A 16879-nucleotide genomic window follows, 5' to 3' on the forward strand; every position below is an offset into this window, starting at 1 on the left:
TTCTTCGAAGGAGCTGACAGTTCAGTGATGTACTTCCAGGATTTCATAATATGCTGGACAGTTCTTAACCCAATTCCAGTCATTTCAAATCTCTTTAGATTTCTTTGTTTGATACAGGCCAATAATTTGTCCCTTTCTAAAGAGGTGATTTTTTTTTTGACATTCTACTTTATCATCAATTTTACCCTTTTCTTATCTTAGATTATGTTGATCCTCTATTATTCAACTCCTTGTGCAAAATGTAATCATTAAAATGATAATGTATTAGAACAAGTGCATTAATATAGACCTATGATTTGCTTCGCAGCAGGATATACAATCAGAGGTGTGGCTTGAGAAATTAATTGACACTTTCTGAATAATCTGAAATGAGAATTCCGGGCCGGTGTGTCCGAATTAAAACATTTTAGTAAAAATTGCTTAATAAAAAATTTATTAAAACAGTATTGTTTCAGCTTAAACTTTCTGATTAACAGCCATTATTGACCCCAACCCATTAGTAAAGTAAGGATATAACGTGCTTGGCAGTGCACAGGTTGGAAGTGGAGCTTGGATACATGATCATATTACAGATACAGACTTGGCAAAAGGCTCAACCACAAGGCAAGTAGAGAAAAAAATGAATATAAAGATAGTGTGGAAGGTTTCATATGACTCATAGGAGGAAGTGTTATGTCTTCATCTTAAGGCTGAATGCGAAAGGAAAAAAAAATAATGAATAGATTCGCCCAGTTCGAATATTCACCCAGGGGTATACGAGTCAGGCTGCATCGAGGTGTCTGAGCTGTACTCTCCAGAAAACACATCATCTAGTTATAGCAGATACTTGACGTTTTCCTGTTCTGTGGTTTTGACAGGGCAGTGACATGTGGTATGGCTCCAGCAGGTCTGTCCCCCACTGTGCCATGTTTAGTGAACATTAAGGCCCGAACTGCAGCCTTCAGGCTGTGGAGACTAACGGCTTTAGTGCCTCTGCCTGATTCCTTCAAGATTGCTGCAGTTTTTTGCTCAGTGCTTGATGGGTCGCTCCAAATGAAAATCACCATGTCAACATAAATGTGCATGGTACTTCATTATAACAAGGAGGCGGCTCATATGGAGGACAACTGGGAGAAAGGCTGCTGGAACAATAATGGCTTCCTACTGCGTGCTTAACAAAAGAGCCCAGATATTACCATAGACCTGGGGTGTCGAACTCGTTTTAGGTAACAGGCCACGTTATATTTAGCCGAATGTCAAGCAGACGGAAGTGGGGAAAAAAAAAAAAAAAAAGGACCACAACTTTTTTTTTTTTTTTATTAGGTTACCCTAATATTGCTCTTATAATGGGAATAACAGCCTGATCGGAATTAGTGTACACACTACAGTTGGAAGAGCAGAATTTTCAACCAGGAAGAGGGGGTGTGTAAACTTTTGATAATCCATTCCTTAGAAAGATATTACCCAGTAAACACTCGATCCAATCAGTTAATTCTTGTTGGATATAAATATATGATTTCTGCACATTTGCCCCATGTGGGGGTGCGTGATGGGTTTCGGGGAGGGAATTTTTTTTTGCTTTCGATCCTGATTAGTAAACTCAGTGATAACAACTTCCTCCCACCTGTCTTTATTTGCATCCACTGGGTCTCCAGCTGAGAAAGGAGCACTGATTCGCCTTCTTCTGATATATTTCTGACAGTTTAAATGCCTCACAACAACAAAAGGCGGAATCACTTTATTCATGTCGAAAGATGTTACATTCTGATTAAACACGTCGAGCGTGTAAACATGTCGGATCAGCGCTAATGTCAACAGTTACCCTGAAATCTCTAAACTGAATGATTATTTTAAATTAAGTGAATTTTACTGCTTAAAAATACGAGTCAAAAATGATCCGCAGTCCAGTTGTCTTATCAGCACTTTCTGTTTAAGGCTGTTGTGTCCCCAGTCAGCGCCATGCAGGAGTGAACGTGTAACATTGGTTCATTTGTTCATTTTTTGTGGTCTGAAGGTGTATGGAGAAGGTGTTTTGTCAAGAAAAGCCGCACAAGAAGGAGCCCGTCCACGCCCACGGCTCATCACCCTGCAGGTCTGCACACTTCTGCCCACACTATTGACACTCCACGTTTCGAGGTGTTTTGAGAGCATCCCTCCTATAGTCCTTATCTTGCTCCATTAGACTTTCACCTGTTCATTCCCCTAAAAGCAGCCCTATGAGGATGAAGATTCACTTTTGATGAAGAAGTGAAGACAGCGGTGCATCCGTGGCTCGCAGCTCAGCCTAAAACATTTATCAGTATGTGTCTTTTCTAAATTCTGCAGCCAGAGTGGGGATCGTTTATGACTCAGACGTGTAAATTACAGCTAAGAGAAATTCTTTTGATCGCATGTCCTACTGTAGCTTGGGAATTTGGGGTCAGAGTTCAGGGTTCGGCACCCTTGGAGTGGACGGGATTAAGAGCCTTGCTTATCAGCAACCCAGTCTTATGTGGAGTCTTAACCTGTTTATTGATTGGAGAGATTTTGTTGCTTGGGTCATATTTTACCTTGAGACATTTACATTTCATTAGTACATTTTGCTGTTTCTATAGCCTGGCATTAGCTGCTCTCATTAAACAATACAAACTAGTTTTTTTTTTTATTATTTCAGTTCAGTCAAGCTCACAAGGTTTTTTGGTTGCTAAATGTATTTGCTTAGAACCTTTATTAGCTCACAGGCAGTACACTTGACAGCCTTGCTGTAAACATTCCACACATATTTTACACCAAAACGAATATGAATCACCTTTGATTATGTAATAATAATAATAATAATAATAATAATAATAATAAAAAGGCGATATTAACATTATTCCAAATATTCAAATGCCCCCTTTTTTTTCATCTCATCTCATTTTCCTTCCTGTGGGAAAAGCTGGACTTGAATTGATCTCATACAATTGAACACTGTAGTTAATTGAGGGCAGCAAAAAGGACCTGACCAATGGAAATATCAAATCTGTGACCCTCATGTCAGCTGGCACACAATGGCCGTGTTCTCTCTTTCTGAATAAGAGCGCCCTATAAACAGCTCCACATGCACAAACGAATGAATGGACGAAGACACAAGAGCACTCCAGCAGCTCGTTTCCACCCTCATTCACCCCTCGTGCGTCATGAAAAGCCGAATCATGAAATGAATTGGAACAGAGGACGACACAGATTCTCTGCTCTATCACTAAGAAGAGAGGTGGGAAGGTTTGTGTAAAGAGAAAATGAACGGGCTTAAGAAGCTGACGGACTGGTTGCTTATGGGAACGGAGGAGCGCATGGAGCTTCTGTGACAGGAGACCGAGCACTCTACCCAGCCCCAGGAATGCACCGCAGCAGCCAGAGCAAACTGAGGTTTATCTACAGCGGGAGAGCTGGAATCAACACTCAGACGTGCCTCGCCACAAAGTGAAGAACTGTGACCATACAAAGGAACGCTTGACTTGAGGTTTAGATTCTTTCCCCTCTATAAAAAAAAAAAAACACAACTTCCTGAAGGCGTATCCTCTAGCTAATTTATTCATTTGGGAAATATTACTTATATATACCTCAAAGAAAGATGGGGGAGAGTAGACGAAGAAGAAGGAAAAAAGAAGAAGTGTTCAAGTATTACCCCAGAACCTTCCAACCTTATCTCTATCACGTGTTACACCAGATGTTTCAGAATTTCAACACCAGTATTATGAAACGAGTAGAAAACCTCCATAATTAAAGCACATGTATAACAGACGTTAAGGGTAGGCATCAAAGAGGTCAAAAACAATTTCTCTTAAATTCTTTATATGAATGTCTCAATATGTTGCCAGAAATCTGTAAAATTACTCCTTTCAGAGATAAGAGCCATTTATAATTAAGAATACGTTGTTTTGTGGGTCTTCCTGTACTTAGATACTATAAAAAGATTTAGTGAAGTTTAAATAACTTGAGTTAATTTAAAAGATGAGAAGTTTTAGAAGTTGCACGAAGGTGCAGCAGGTAGCACCGCTAACTTGAAGCCACAGGAATCTGCGCTTGGGTTCATGTCTGTGTGTGGGATTTTTCTGGGTTCTCCAGTTTTCCCTGACGTACCAGTTGCAAAAACATGCCGGTTGGTATACTGGCAGGACTAAAGTGCATGGAAGTGTGAGCACGTCTGGGAATGGAACGTGTCTGCATGGTGCTCTGTAGTGGACTGGTGTCTCATCCAGGATCATCCTCACAGTATCCTACTGTAATAGGCTTACAGTTTATACACCTACTGAAGATGCAGGAATTAACATCATGATCCAGTTTAAAAAAAAAAAAAAAAAACACAAAAAAAAAAAAAACACACAGGAACCATTTTTGTTAGACGTTGCCTTACATTTGTAGTTTTAGCAGATTTGCATTATTATGAATCTATCACCCAAATGAGGATGGGGTTCCCTGTCGAGTCTGGTTCCTCTCAAGGTTTCTTTTCTTTTCTATTGCCGCATCAGGGAGTTTTTTCTCTGCCACCGTCGCCATCGGTGAGGGCAGATACTCCACAAACACGCTTCATTAAAATGAGGTTGGATAAAAAAAAAAAACGCTGAAGTTTCGTTTTTTTCTGTGAAATGCTCGCTTCTAAATTAACACACAGCACAATGTTCAAGAATCCAATTTTGGGGTCAGTTTAAAATTTAGTGATACTCTGTCGCTGCATTATGCTGCTCTATGGAAGTATATCCACCCCGTCTCTCCCTCTATCGCTTACTCGCTCATCCGGTGATGAGCATATTGCAGCTGTAACATCTCCTTCCTCCCCTTTCTAGCCTTGCTGTAATTGCTCCGGTGTCTCAGGGGGCTGTGAATGTGCAGGGAGCCCGTGCCCAGCTGCACTGCAGTACTCTGACAGGTCCATTTCCAGCATGATTAATGAGAGCAGTGGCCTAATCTCAGGCAGCCTAAGGTGAGTGTGCAAAGGGAAGGCCCTTAAGTGCAGCTCTCCTGCTGAGGGGAGCAGCTCAGGACCTCGGGCTCTGGCTGCACTCTCTCAGGGCCTCATGTAGAGAGCAGGTTCTGCCTTACTCACCGGTTCACTCGTAATGATGCTTAGCAGCTGGATGCCGTTACGATGCAATGCCTACTATAGTTACTTCCTCAACCACACACGTCTGCAGTAACAGAGGAAGAAGAAAAAAAAAGCCACAGACAGCCGGCAGAGAACTTTCTATTTCACAACATAGCCAGACATCCCGCTATAAATAGTCAAATGACCGATAACCACCTATACACCGGAAGAAGCAGTTTGACTGGTAACCCAAGACAGCTGTTTTGCATGAAATGTAGAAGAAGGAAAATTGAGAAATAGTGCAGCATCTAGAGAAAGTCTGTGGCATGTTTTTAACCACAGGGAATCATTTTCTCCCTAATTATTGGCACTGTGTTTGATAGGTTACCTTCTCTTCACCGGTCTGGTGCCTGGATCTGCTGAGTCAATAAGATCTTGGTAAGATTTAAATTCTCATGTCCAGTTTAGCAATCGACGTACACCACCAGTCAAAGGTCCGAACACAACTTCTAACCGCGGTGTTCCGGCTGCTCCCAACAAGGGGTCGCCAAAGCGGACTCTCCGGTCTGTACAACACCTTGGTACAGGTTTTACGCTGGATGCCCCTCCTGACGCAACCCCTTCTATTTTATCCGGGCTTGGGACCGGCACTGCATCCAATGGCAAACCTTGTTCACTATCTTGGGTAATATAGAAGTTTTATGCATTTCTGTTGGCAACTACCAGATATCATGATGCAAGATTTAAAAAAAAAAAAAAAAAAAACTGTCTGCACCTCTGAGGTGAAGAAAACCGCAGACCTAGAGACAGGGACCTTTCAGGTTGTTGGGGACACACTATAGTACACGACATGGTGTGGCCATGTGTATCTTTGACCACTTCTGCAAGCGGTTTGAGTGCTCAGGCCACATAACCCTCTTGACCCTCTTCTCACCTATATGAACGCCGTGTGCTCGTCACTGGCTGCATTTTAGTCTTCACTGTTTTTTTTGTGCGAGTGATTGTGAGCCGTCTACTGTGTGCAAGTTCTCTTGCAGAACACATGTATTTCTCGCAGACTGAAATCTGAGCAGTCCATATGCTAAAAAAAGACCTCAGGTAAGTAAAAGACCCATCTTTCTGGAACGTCTCCTTCTTTCCTGTCATCATTTGAATTAAAGCTACTAATTCTGAGAGGCTGATGGCAGGCTTAACAGAGACAGACAGTAAAGAGAGACGGCGAGAACATTCCTTTTAGGCCTGTGTGCTTACTGCTGGCTGTTTGCCTCCCTGAATTCAACTCCAAGTAATGAAAAGGGTTGCTCGGACTTCTGGGATTGATGGCGAGGCCTGTCATCGTTGCAAACTTGTGTGTTACCAGACAGCTAGGATAAAGACATAGAGTTTCCACTGGCTGGGTCCAGCGCCCGACCGCAAGCCTCCTTACACCGGCTTTGCATCATTACTTCAGTTTGTTTGGATTTATGCGTACATGCAGCCCGAGACCGAAAGCTTCATGCTGTGTGCTCTGGACTGAAATAGAAATGGCGAGGATTCATCTTCTAGCAGTAAACCTCGCAGTGAAGGTTATCAGTTGTGAGGATCAGTGTGTGGGAAGTGAGACACAGATCGAGTTGTTTTTAAACGTCTGGTCCTGAATCGAAACCAGAACATGGTTAAATAAAGATAAGTCAGTTGCGAGAGTGTTCGAAAGAGTTTCGTGTTAATAGTTGGTGGTGGAGCAGGATGGTACTATATGTTACCTGTCTTGCGGAGTGGAAAGTCGTCTTTGGAATCGTAGAGTCCCAGTACTGGGTGGTTGTAAGTGGACATCCCTGTCTGAGGAGGAGAGCTCTGATCCAGTGAACTGTGCTGGGTTTTCCTGCAGAAAACACAAAGATGAAAATTGGACACTATTAAAAGTTTGAAGCCCTCCCTCTAACATAATGTCTTGTTTTTTTGGTATGTTTTTTTTTTTTTTTTTTTCCTGAATCCACAGCGCTGATTAATCTCTGCCTGTTATTTTTCCACTCTTTCTCTAACCGGAGCCCCGAACCAAATGGGAAGGTCAACCAAAAGCCAGAGAATCAACATCGCCTAATTCAGCCAGACAGCCTTAAAACATCATCAATTCATCCAAGAGACACGCTTTCATCTTCTTGAAATAATATTATTTCATACAGGTTACACATCCAAACGCTGTAACTGTATCTAAGCTTCACTTCAGAAAAATAGCTAAAGCTTTTAACACATGGGTATTTATGGCTTGTATTTTTGTATTTTATTTTACTTTTTTTTTTTCGGCCGGTTTTAGTAGTGCCAGCTCAATGTTTCAGTGTTTCTGTAAAGCACATTAGACAGGCAATTTGGAATAAGTGTTTATATCGAATATAAAGAGGGAGTACTCAAACACACACTTCTCCGTTATGGGCTTGATTCATTACATGAAAAAAATAAAAAAAGGTCGAAATGCAGGAAACAGCAAAGCAACAGAGGAAAAAAGAGGAGTCGAGCGAGGACATTGACTGCATCCGTACCCAATTTCTTTGAGAAAAAAAAAAATAACCACACGAAAGAAAAAGATCACACATCCCAGTTTTTTCAGTGCAACACAAAACACACACTTGTGTGTAGTCATTTTTTAAATGTTAGAAAGCAATGGCAGATCATGATAAGGCTGTCACCAATGATACACTAAGCAGACATGCTGGTGTATTTGGTGGTATATATAAAAACACTGGCACCTTCACAGACACGAGCTCACAAAATGCCTGTTTTCCGTGCCAATGCAGGCAATCTGGCACACACCCAGACCAACCCAACCCAGCCTACTCACTTTGCCTACTTTCCCATCATCTAAAAAGGAAAAAAAAAAAAAAACAGCAGTGTGTTTAGAAGCATGAGCGATGAGCTTCTGGGTCCTGCTGCAATTAGGAGGAATGACTGGCGTTCAAAACAAGTGAGGATAAATGTTTTGATCAATGAAACATTCTGCCTTCGCCGTAGGCTCTCTTTGTTAAGCCGTCGGTGTGGATCTAACCGTGACGCTCAGATACTAAACAATGTTTTATTGATACGCTGCTATTACAAAGAAAGAAGACCTGAGAATTTCAGGTATGTGACGTGAATCAAACGCGGAACGCTACAGGAAAGATGATTCTGAAACGACGACCTTGAATAAAGTGGAGCGGAGCGGAATGGAGCTGAGCAGAGCCAACAACTCCATCTTGTTCACACTGTGTGGAGGGAATTTATCTTTCCTTTCGCACATGCATGTCCGTAAAAAAAAAAGAGAGAAAAAAAATAAAAGAGCTTCAGTATGCTAATATTCATTCTGTACACAATCCCTCGCTCCCTCCCAACTCTTTATCTGAACCTGAGAGATAACGAGTGTGAATTGGTCTCCTTTGTAATCATTTGTATTTTTTTTTTTTAGGGGGAAAAAAGTTTCTCTTATCTTTCACTTTGCTTCTCAAATCCTCTACAAATGTCGCAACAATCCAGAAACACCCCCACACCCCCCGCCCCCCCGCCACCACTACCCTTTTTTCATTCATTTCTATCTGCTGAGGGTTGACTGATAAAAAAGTCAATATGCAGACAGAAACTTCAGTCAGGACTATGTTTACCTTCGTCCCGGGTCTTATTCCAGTAAATCACGCTGGCTCTTTGGCTCGCCCTCCCTTAGAAAATATTCACATTTCTTATGTGTGATTTCTGAGTGGCGGTGTGGAAAATGTCTTAAATGTAGTTTTTTTTTTTTTTTTACTTACCAGTATGAGTATCGTGGGTCATTGGGCATACAGTGGTTGAGGCTCCTCTGGGCCAGTGCTTTCTTCTTGTTCAGCACAAACTCCTGAAGACGCATCTTCACCTCCGTGCTGGCCACCGCACCTGTCGATCACAAAACAGTGCTCAGAAACAAGCCCTGCCAGTAATTCTCCGTTCCAGTCACCTTGGATATGAAACATCAGAGCTCTCAGTGCCGGCAATTAAATCCTTGTGCTGAGTTTATATTTAGGGTGTTAGGACTATCAGGTTAACGTTGATGTAACAGGACTGTGGAGTTTGATGACCAGTGTTTGATGATCAGTTATTGTTGGAGCATTTTTTTTTCACAAGTACAAGTAATAAGGTACAAGTTATCCTCACGATGTTGATGCACTATGGATGCAGTACTAGTTTGAATATTTGTGCACATATTTTCAAAGTGTCCCAAAATGTGTACTCAGTGCCCACCCATAAACTAACTAAACTGACTACTGCCAGGAAACTCATTAGCTTAAATAATCACAAACATGTCAAGGTCAGTATTAACAAAATGATGAATATTCAACGTATTTCATGTATGCACTGTGTTTACACCGACCCTAATATTCCACCAACAATCAGAATAAGACCACACTGGGTAAACACCTCAGTGGGAACAGTCCGTCCCAACCGATTCTCAACCAGTATTAAAGTGGGGGGTATGGAGTGCTGTAAACCATTGATGATCCGTTTAGTGGGTAATTATTAGTCATGCAACACTTTGGCTGATCATCTCTCTTGTTGGATAATTCTTCCCAATATAGGTGACATGATGACATACGTACAATTCTCATGTAGTAAAGTATCCAACCAATGACAGATAAGACTGAATTCACTTATTTATTTATCGGAAAAATGATAAACCCAACCTTAAAGTTGGAGAAAATACTACCTCTTCTTTTATATTTCAGACAAATTGAATGCGTTACAGCAAGCAGAGCCACTTTCAGGCGAGAATTTGCTGTGAGATTAAATTCTTTTAAATAAACCAGTAAGGTGGAATATTTAACTGGAAATATTTAAATCAGATTAAATAAACACTGTTCATATAAAAGTAAGCAAGCTGTTTTAAAGTCAACTTCAAACTTAATTTGACTTTATATATGATGTATAAATTAGGTAAAAAAATATATATATATATTTATATATATGTTATTATTCTTATTATTATTATAACATTTTTTTCCTTTTTTGAATGCGGAAACTGTTTTTGTTTGCCCAAGAGAGTTTGGGTATGTGAAACTATAAGATTTGCATGCTTTGCAAATGAGCCCAAATGTAACACCACACAATGTTGGTAAAATTGTATTTTGACTGTTATGCAATTAAACTGCAGCTTATTCACCATGGGGAGCAATCTGTATGCACCACTGATCAACTGCGGTTCATTACACCACTACAGGATGAGGTGTCACATGGTTCTTCCAGACATCCTCGCACTGCGGTCCTCATCTGCAGATGTAAAAGTTACAGCGTGGCCCCGTCATAAACCTGTCGGTGGGAGTGTTTGGAACACACCGTCATTACAACCTTGATGGTTCATTACTCACAGAAATGCTTGCGAGAGAACCGGCGAAAACATTTTCTATTTAAAGATGGATGAAGTTCAGTCACTTTATTAGCCCTGTTTATCAAAACAGTGAGTGCACATGATCACACAAGAGTATTAGTATGACAGTGTGACTGTGAGCGTGACAATACTCTTTACCAAACGTTTTATAAACAAGTAAATAAAAAAAAAGGAATATTTAGTGTCATAATATACACAATATTTTGTTAAGGAACTCTATCCTAAGCTAGAAGCTAAACTCACATAATAGCATTCTGTTGTATAGAGTATTTGTTATCAGTTTGTGAGGTTGCATACAGGCCAGTCTTTAATTTGCACCTACTGTATAAAGACCTTTTGCACCTGACATCACTTGATCATCATAGTCCCGCCCACTTCTGGACAGCGAATGGGATGTTACTTAACAGAAGCTGGAGCCAAAACTCATAGCTACAACACTGACTAGCTCCTAACACAAAGCTAACCCCTGATAAAAGGGACTACTTGGTGTTTGTAAGAAGGAACCCAACACCCTACATACTGTACTGTAGTGCTTTATTTGACACTATGTGGGATTCAACCCTGAAACAGATTAATTAGATAACTTTTCTATAAATTAGAAACTTTGTAATGTAAGGATTACTTACAGTATCGCTACCTACACAGCGTTTTATGAAGCGTCAAGCACAGAATATTCCAGAGCATTATTTCATTTCACAACAGAAGCACTGAATAAGCTAATGCTATCAAACGCCACCAAATGTAGCAGGAATCACATATTTGTGCATATTTGAGGTAATAACGTTACGATAACTAATCAAACTTTTGCTAATTCCATTTTCATACACTTGTTTCTCCTATGGATAAGTTATGAAGTCCCCCACATATTACTGCATATGGAAATAATAAGAGGAACAGAAGCCATCAGCTACTAGGTTAGTCTTTCATCAGGTAATATTTCAGATATTTCTGGCTCTTAAATACACCTCGATCAGAATCATCAACACAAATCCATAGTATACCTAACCTGCTGTCATGGTAGTCACATGACTGAAATATACAATACTAACCCTAGATCAGGTGCATTACTTAAGCATAAGTTAAGAAACTAAATTATGAAAAGTTCCTCTTTAAAACACAACATTGTTACAGAAGTAACTTATGTACTACAAGTGTTAGCACTGGTTACTTTCAGCTGGAACTTTTTTATTCTTTTATTCTGATAGTGCCTGACGTGTAATTGTGGTTACCATTATAAGATGATCATAGTGCAGTGGTTCAATCATTTAAGGCTGTGGGTTACTGGGCTACTGACCGGAAGGTCGGGGGTTCAAGCCCCAGCACCACCAGGGCCCATCTCATCACTGTTGAGCCCTTAAACAAGGCCCTTACCACTATCTGCTCCAGGGGCGCTGAATCCTGTCTGACCCTGCTCTCTGACCTCAACTCTCACTGTGGTGTAAGGTACATGTGACAAATAATGCATTAAAAAAATATATATTATTATTACTGGCAAGAACATTGGAAAACTGTTACTGAACCAAACCTATATTTTTAACAATAAATCCTGTTAGAACACATCTTTACAGTAATCTGGATGTAACTCTGGGACAGAGGTAATGAAAACTCCCCGAGAAAGCATGAGAAGGAAACCATCAGAGGAAGTGACTTAGAAGGGTGGCTGTCTGTTTTTGGTTTAAACCTGCGTATCTTTTCAACACACTAGGGGAATTTTCTATACATATCTTTTCTTTTTTCTGAGTACCCTCATACAATGATAATGCAAATAAACCATAATCACTAGAAGTTTCCTTAAACTCAGTGACAACACTAACCCCATCCTGTACAGCTCTCAGTATAGCGCCGTGCACTTTCCATCAGATAGGCACCTCAGTGTTTTTTTTTTTGTTTTTTTTTGGGTAACTTGTCTACCCTTCTCTAAAAAAGAGCGAATTGACAGAACAGTACCTCCGAGACTGTGTCAGTTAAACAAAGCTGTGTATTTATTCCTCTCTCTCTCTCTCTCTCTAAAGGCAATGTGTTTTCTCACAGATCTCGCTACAATTTCCACCTTTCCCATCATCCGTAAACAAGCCTCCAGAGACCTCTGCCAGCTTCACACACCCACTCGCCGACCCACAAACTTCCGCCACCAGGCAACACACACTCGCAGCCAGCAACAGGTGAGCGAAATCTCAGGTGGCGGATGCTGTAAAAAAGCGAGTGATCAGCAGTAGGAGTAGTGAGGAGGAGTGTGCTTTAAAATCTCTGTGTCTCAACGGGACCTGCAGGCTACACTGGGACTTTCACTGACGTACGGCTCGGAGGATTTCCTGGGATCACACTGCAGCTGTGACGAGGGTGGGAATTGAAGTGAGAAATACGCATCGAAACCTTTAATCAAAGGCTGCTTGGAGGGAGAAAAAAAAAAAAAAAACTCATCAACTTCTGCTATCTGTCTCTACATCCTATTAGATGTAGACTGAGATCCGATAAGACGTTGCAGGGTTTTAATTTAATGGACATGGCCAGCTCTCAGGAAAATCAAATTTTTATCTTCTAGTCAAACATCACTTTGGTTGCTGCAATCAAGGACCGACACCTCAGGGACTCATGATATTTGCTGTCGACATACAAGTACGTTTTGGGTCTGTGTGTAAAGAAATAGCTCCATAACTGAAAATGGCACCCGACTCTATTCGTTATCAAAAAATTAAGCACATAATTCATATTCAGTAGTGCAAATTCAGTAGCTTGGGCACCTGGGAGTTCTCACGATCTCAAGCTGAGATAGTGCTGGGTGATTCAACCTCGAAGTAATACCAGAATGAATTAAACACTTTACCACAATCATGATTATGAAAATTTTTTTGTTTGTCTATTTGTTGTTTTGCCTAGGTAGTTCACTGGAAAGGTCTGTATTGTAAATATGCCCAGCTATTAACGTTGGAATTTTTTTTTTCTAATGAAAGAGTTCCATGTAGATTCCATGTTGTATACTGGACAGGGTAAAGTCATGTGACTAAACAAACGGTAGTATGCATTTAAGGTAATAGTACATGAAGACACAAAGTGGGGAAAGTATTGATATAATTAATAATAATAATAATAATAATAATAATAGTCATGGGCAAATATGTTGACTAGATGTTCTGAATGTCGGTTTCAAAGAATGTGATTAATCACAAAGCTGAGGCTTATCATATGTCAGTCACTGACACTACAGTAGAGAAGCACCAATTACAATGGGTGATACCGATTTCCGTGTATTTTTTTTTTTTGACAGATTTAGATTTTTTCCTTTTTTCTAAGAATTATAATTTACAGCAAAGCAAAAACATTACTGTAACTGAAAAATGTCAAATAAATGTATATAATAAACTTTATTTTCTCTAAATTCCATAAAGATTGCAGGACTCTCTCTGGGTTACCAGTTAAAGCATTTCTGTACTAATAAAATCCTAGTGAAAATGAAAATTCAAGAAGAAGGTATCACAAGCTTTCTCAAAGACATTAGCTTCTTCTTCATTCCCCCCTGACAGTTCCATGACAGCATGATTACGTTTCTCTGGCTCCTCTCAGGAGCACATGCGCAGTCGGCACAGAACTGGTTATATATCCGAGGCTGACTGGGAGATCTCCGATCATGGCATGTCGGGCCAAAAAACAGTCCATTCAGAGTATCGATCAGGGCATCACTCTTGCCAAAAATAAGCAAATATTCACAGCCGTGCAATCACAGAGCACTCTATTCATTCCGAACCCCACCACCTGCTGCACTACACACATCTGTAATACTTAAAATGACCTGCAGATGTGTGAATGTGAAATGGTCACAAACTCAGGCAAAGTAAACTGCCGTGTAACTCTCCTACACGAATAACACAAAAATACAGAGAGACAATAAAGTCAGAAAACAACCACAAATTCTACTTGTAACAGGAGAAGAAAATAACTCAGCAAAAAGTTATGAGATTTTTATGAACCGATTTGATGAAAATAAAAATCTTTATAAAGAGAAAATAAGGAATGTAGCTCTTCAGCTACACCTCCGTCCCCTTTCTGGGAACTCGTGCGCTAGTTTATTGCTTCAATCTGTAACATATTAAGGCGTTTAACTAGAATCTTTTTTTTTTTTTTTGGTTTGAGTCAGTTAGATTTCTGGGGCAAACCAAACACTGCGTGGGCTTTTAAATGCATCATTTGTTCATCCAAGACACACTGTTACCGACAAGTACGCTCATTTCCCACTCTATTATAAGGCAGTTAACGATCTGAGAAAGCAGGCAACGTTTTTTCCAGGCAATGTTTTTTTTTTTTCTATGTTCAACTTTCCAGTTTCACTGCATCTCTGTCCACTAAAACTCAACGCTGTCTTCCGCTGCTGTAACCTATGCTCCTTAAGATCTGACACACGTTATGTGTACTGAGATGCTTCTTCGCCCACTTTGGTTGCAATGTGTGATTATTTAAACGAATAGGACTTTCCTGTTAGCACAAACCACCCATTCAACTGTGATCTGCTTCCTGAAAAGCAGCAGCTCATTGGACCTTTTTTTTTTGACATCTGACATCAAAAATAACCACCATGCTAAGGTTAAAGTCCCTAAGCTATCACACAATCATTTTATACGGTGAAGCCATGTGATCAGCTGTTTGAACAAATGTATAAATTAAGTGTTCCTATTAAAGTGGCCAGTGAGTATAATAGTACTTATAATGCAACATGGTCTTATTACAATATGTAGTATGATGTGTACGTTGTGAGATCAGCTGCCTATAAGTAATTCTACTTCCCAATCAAATGTGTGAGTGTGTGTGTGTGTGTGTGTGTGTGTGTGTGTGTTGTGTGTGGGGTGTACTTACTCTCTTGGCCACGCTCCTTGTTTTTGAGCAGCTGCAGTTTCTGCTCACGCTGCTGTTTCTCCAGCTCCTGCTCACGACGATGCTGCTCCAACTTCCTCTGGTGCTCCAGCAGCTCCTGCTGATGCTTCATCGCCAACAGCTCTTGCTGATGCTAAGACACACACACCGAAACGCGTTAAGTACCTCACACACTCCGCTTTTCTTGGTGTGTGACTATGCAAAACCACAAAAGTACAAAACCTCTGCTCGTTCCTGTTTCATGACGATGCTCAGGGAGTATATACAGTAGAACATCAGTTCCTGCACATGTGAGAAGCAGAGCAGGTTTGTGAACGTAGGTTTGTAGACCTTAAGTCTATTTCTCTTTAGCCCAGTGGAAGCGTGAGAGGTGGAAGTGACCACCTCTCACCTGCGTGTCGCCTTTTACACGCAGACCTGAGCTCTGCGCTTTGCTTGCCGTCCTCCTGAGATGCGGCCCTTCAGCTTGTTTAGTGCTATAAATAGCTGCAGAGGTGTGCTTAAGGAGAGCAAGCACAAACTTGTAACTGTTGACAGATACTCAGCAGAGTTCCACACAACACAGAGCAAACACTGCTTACGCTGTGAGAAGAAATCAGAGGACGCACATCTCGGTCGGCCTGTTGAGGCTATACACACGAGACGAGATGCGGTTTACTATCTGATCTATAGAACCTTTTCAGGAAACTTTGAAAAAATACAAAGTGTACGCCATGTGTTTTTTAAATTATTTTTATTTTTTATTTCCCCACTGCACTTTAGCTCCCTTGTACGGCTTGACTGCATCTCATCCTGCCAGATACAGTATGACCGCGTATTAAATGTATACGGCATACGGACATATGGTGACGGGTGCATATACAGTACGACGGGTGTTCAAGTCAAACCAGGACTTCTGATTGTGCCGAATAGCAGAACACAGTTATAAGAGTAAAAACTGCCTTTATTTCTCTGTATAATCCCCTCTTACACTAACGCACTTATTACAGTGTTCCATGTAGATACTTGGATACCATCAAGGTAGAAAGTTTTCTCAGTATGCTAGATCGATGATAGGGATTGTATTGTGTCATGTCATTCTCACTGCAGAAACACTGGCCTCCCAAGAACTGCATTAAAGGAGAGGGCCATTGAAGGGGAGGTCCTAGGAGGCTTGAATACAGTCAAGGCAGAAAATTAATTTTTATACTAGAACCATGATCGGACTGCATGCTTCATGTCGTCACTGCAGAAACACTGGCCTCCCAGGAGATCCTTTAATGTCCCTTTCCTTTATTTGAATAAACTGCCTGGTGTTCCACTTGAACAAAAAATTCCAGGAGTTCCTGGGAGGCCAGCGTTTCAGGTATGAAGCAGGGAGTTCGATCAAGGTTCCAGCATACTGAGAAAACGGTCTATGTTGATGGTATCCAAGCACTAGTGAAACACTGGGATAAGTGAATTAATGTAGCAGGTGATTATACAGAGAAATAAAGCTAGTCCCTGTTTGACTTGAACCCCTTGTAGATGATAGAGCTGCTAATCTGCTCAACAATTGGGTGACATGTAACGCACATCACTCTTTCTACTTTTCTAAAATATTACGATAAATATTTGAATACAGTTCTACACAACGATAAAGCATTAATTCTGCA

The 16879-nt window shown here is 40.7% G+C and overlaps 1 protein-coding gene across 2 annotated transcripts in view; it reads right to left on the reverse strand.

Moving 5' to 3' along the window:
* The window catches only part of hdac4 (histone deacetylase 4), a 188602-nt gene that overhangs the window by 54120 nt on the left and 117603 nt on the right, over nt 1-16879 (reverse strand). For both annotated transcript variants that reach the window (XM_053495963.1, XM_053495964.1), the window contains 3 exons: nt 15228-15378; nt 8776-8896; nt 6766-6884 (listed from right to left, as the gene is read on the reverse strand). In XM_053495963.1, coding sequence (XP_053351938.1) covers nt 6766-6884; nt 8776-8896; nt 15228-15378 — 391 coding nt within the window. The remainder of the gene's footprint in view (nt 1-6765; nt 6885-8775; nt 8897-15227; nt 15379-16879) is intronic.

Source organism: Clarias gariepinus, chromosome 5, assembly GCF_024256425.1.
Source record: "Clarias gariepinus isolate MV-2021 ecotype Netherlands chromosome 5, CGAR_prim_01v2, whole genome shotgun sequence".
Taxonomy (NCBI): domain Eukaryota; kingdom Metazoa; phylum Chordata; class Actinopteri; order Siluriformes; family Clariidae; genus Clarias; species Clarias gariepinus.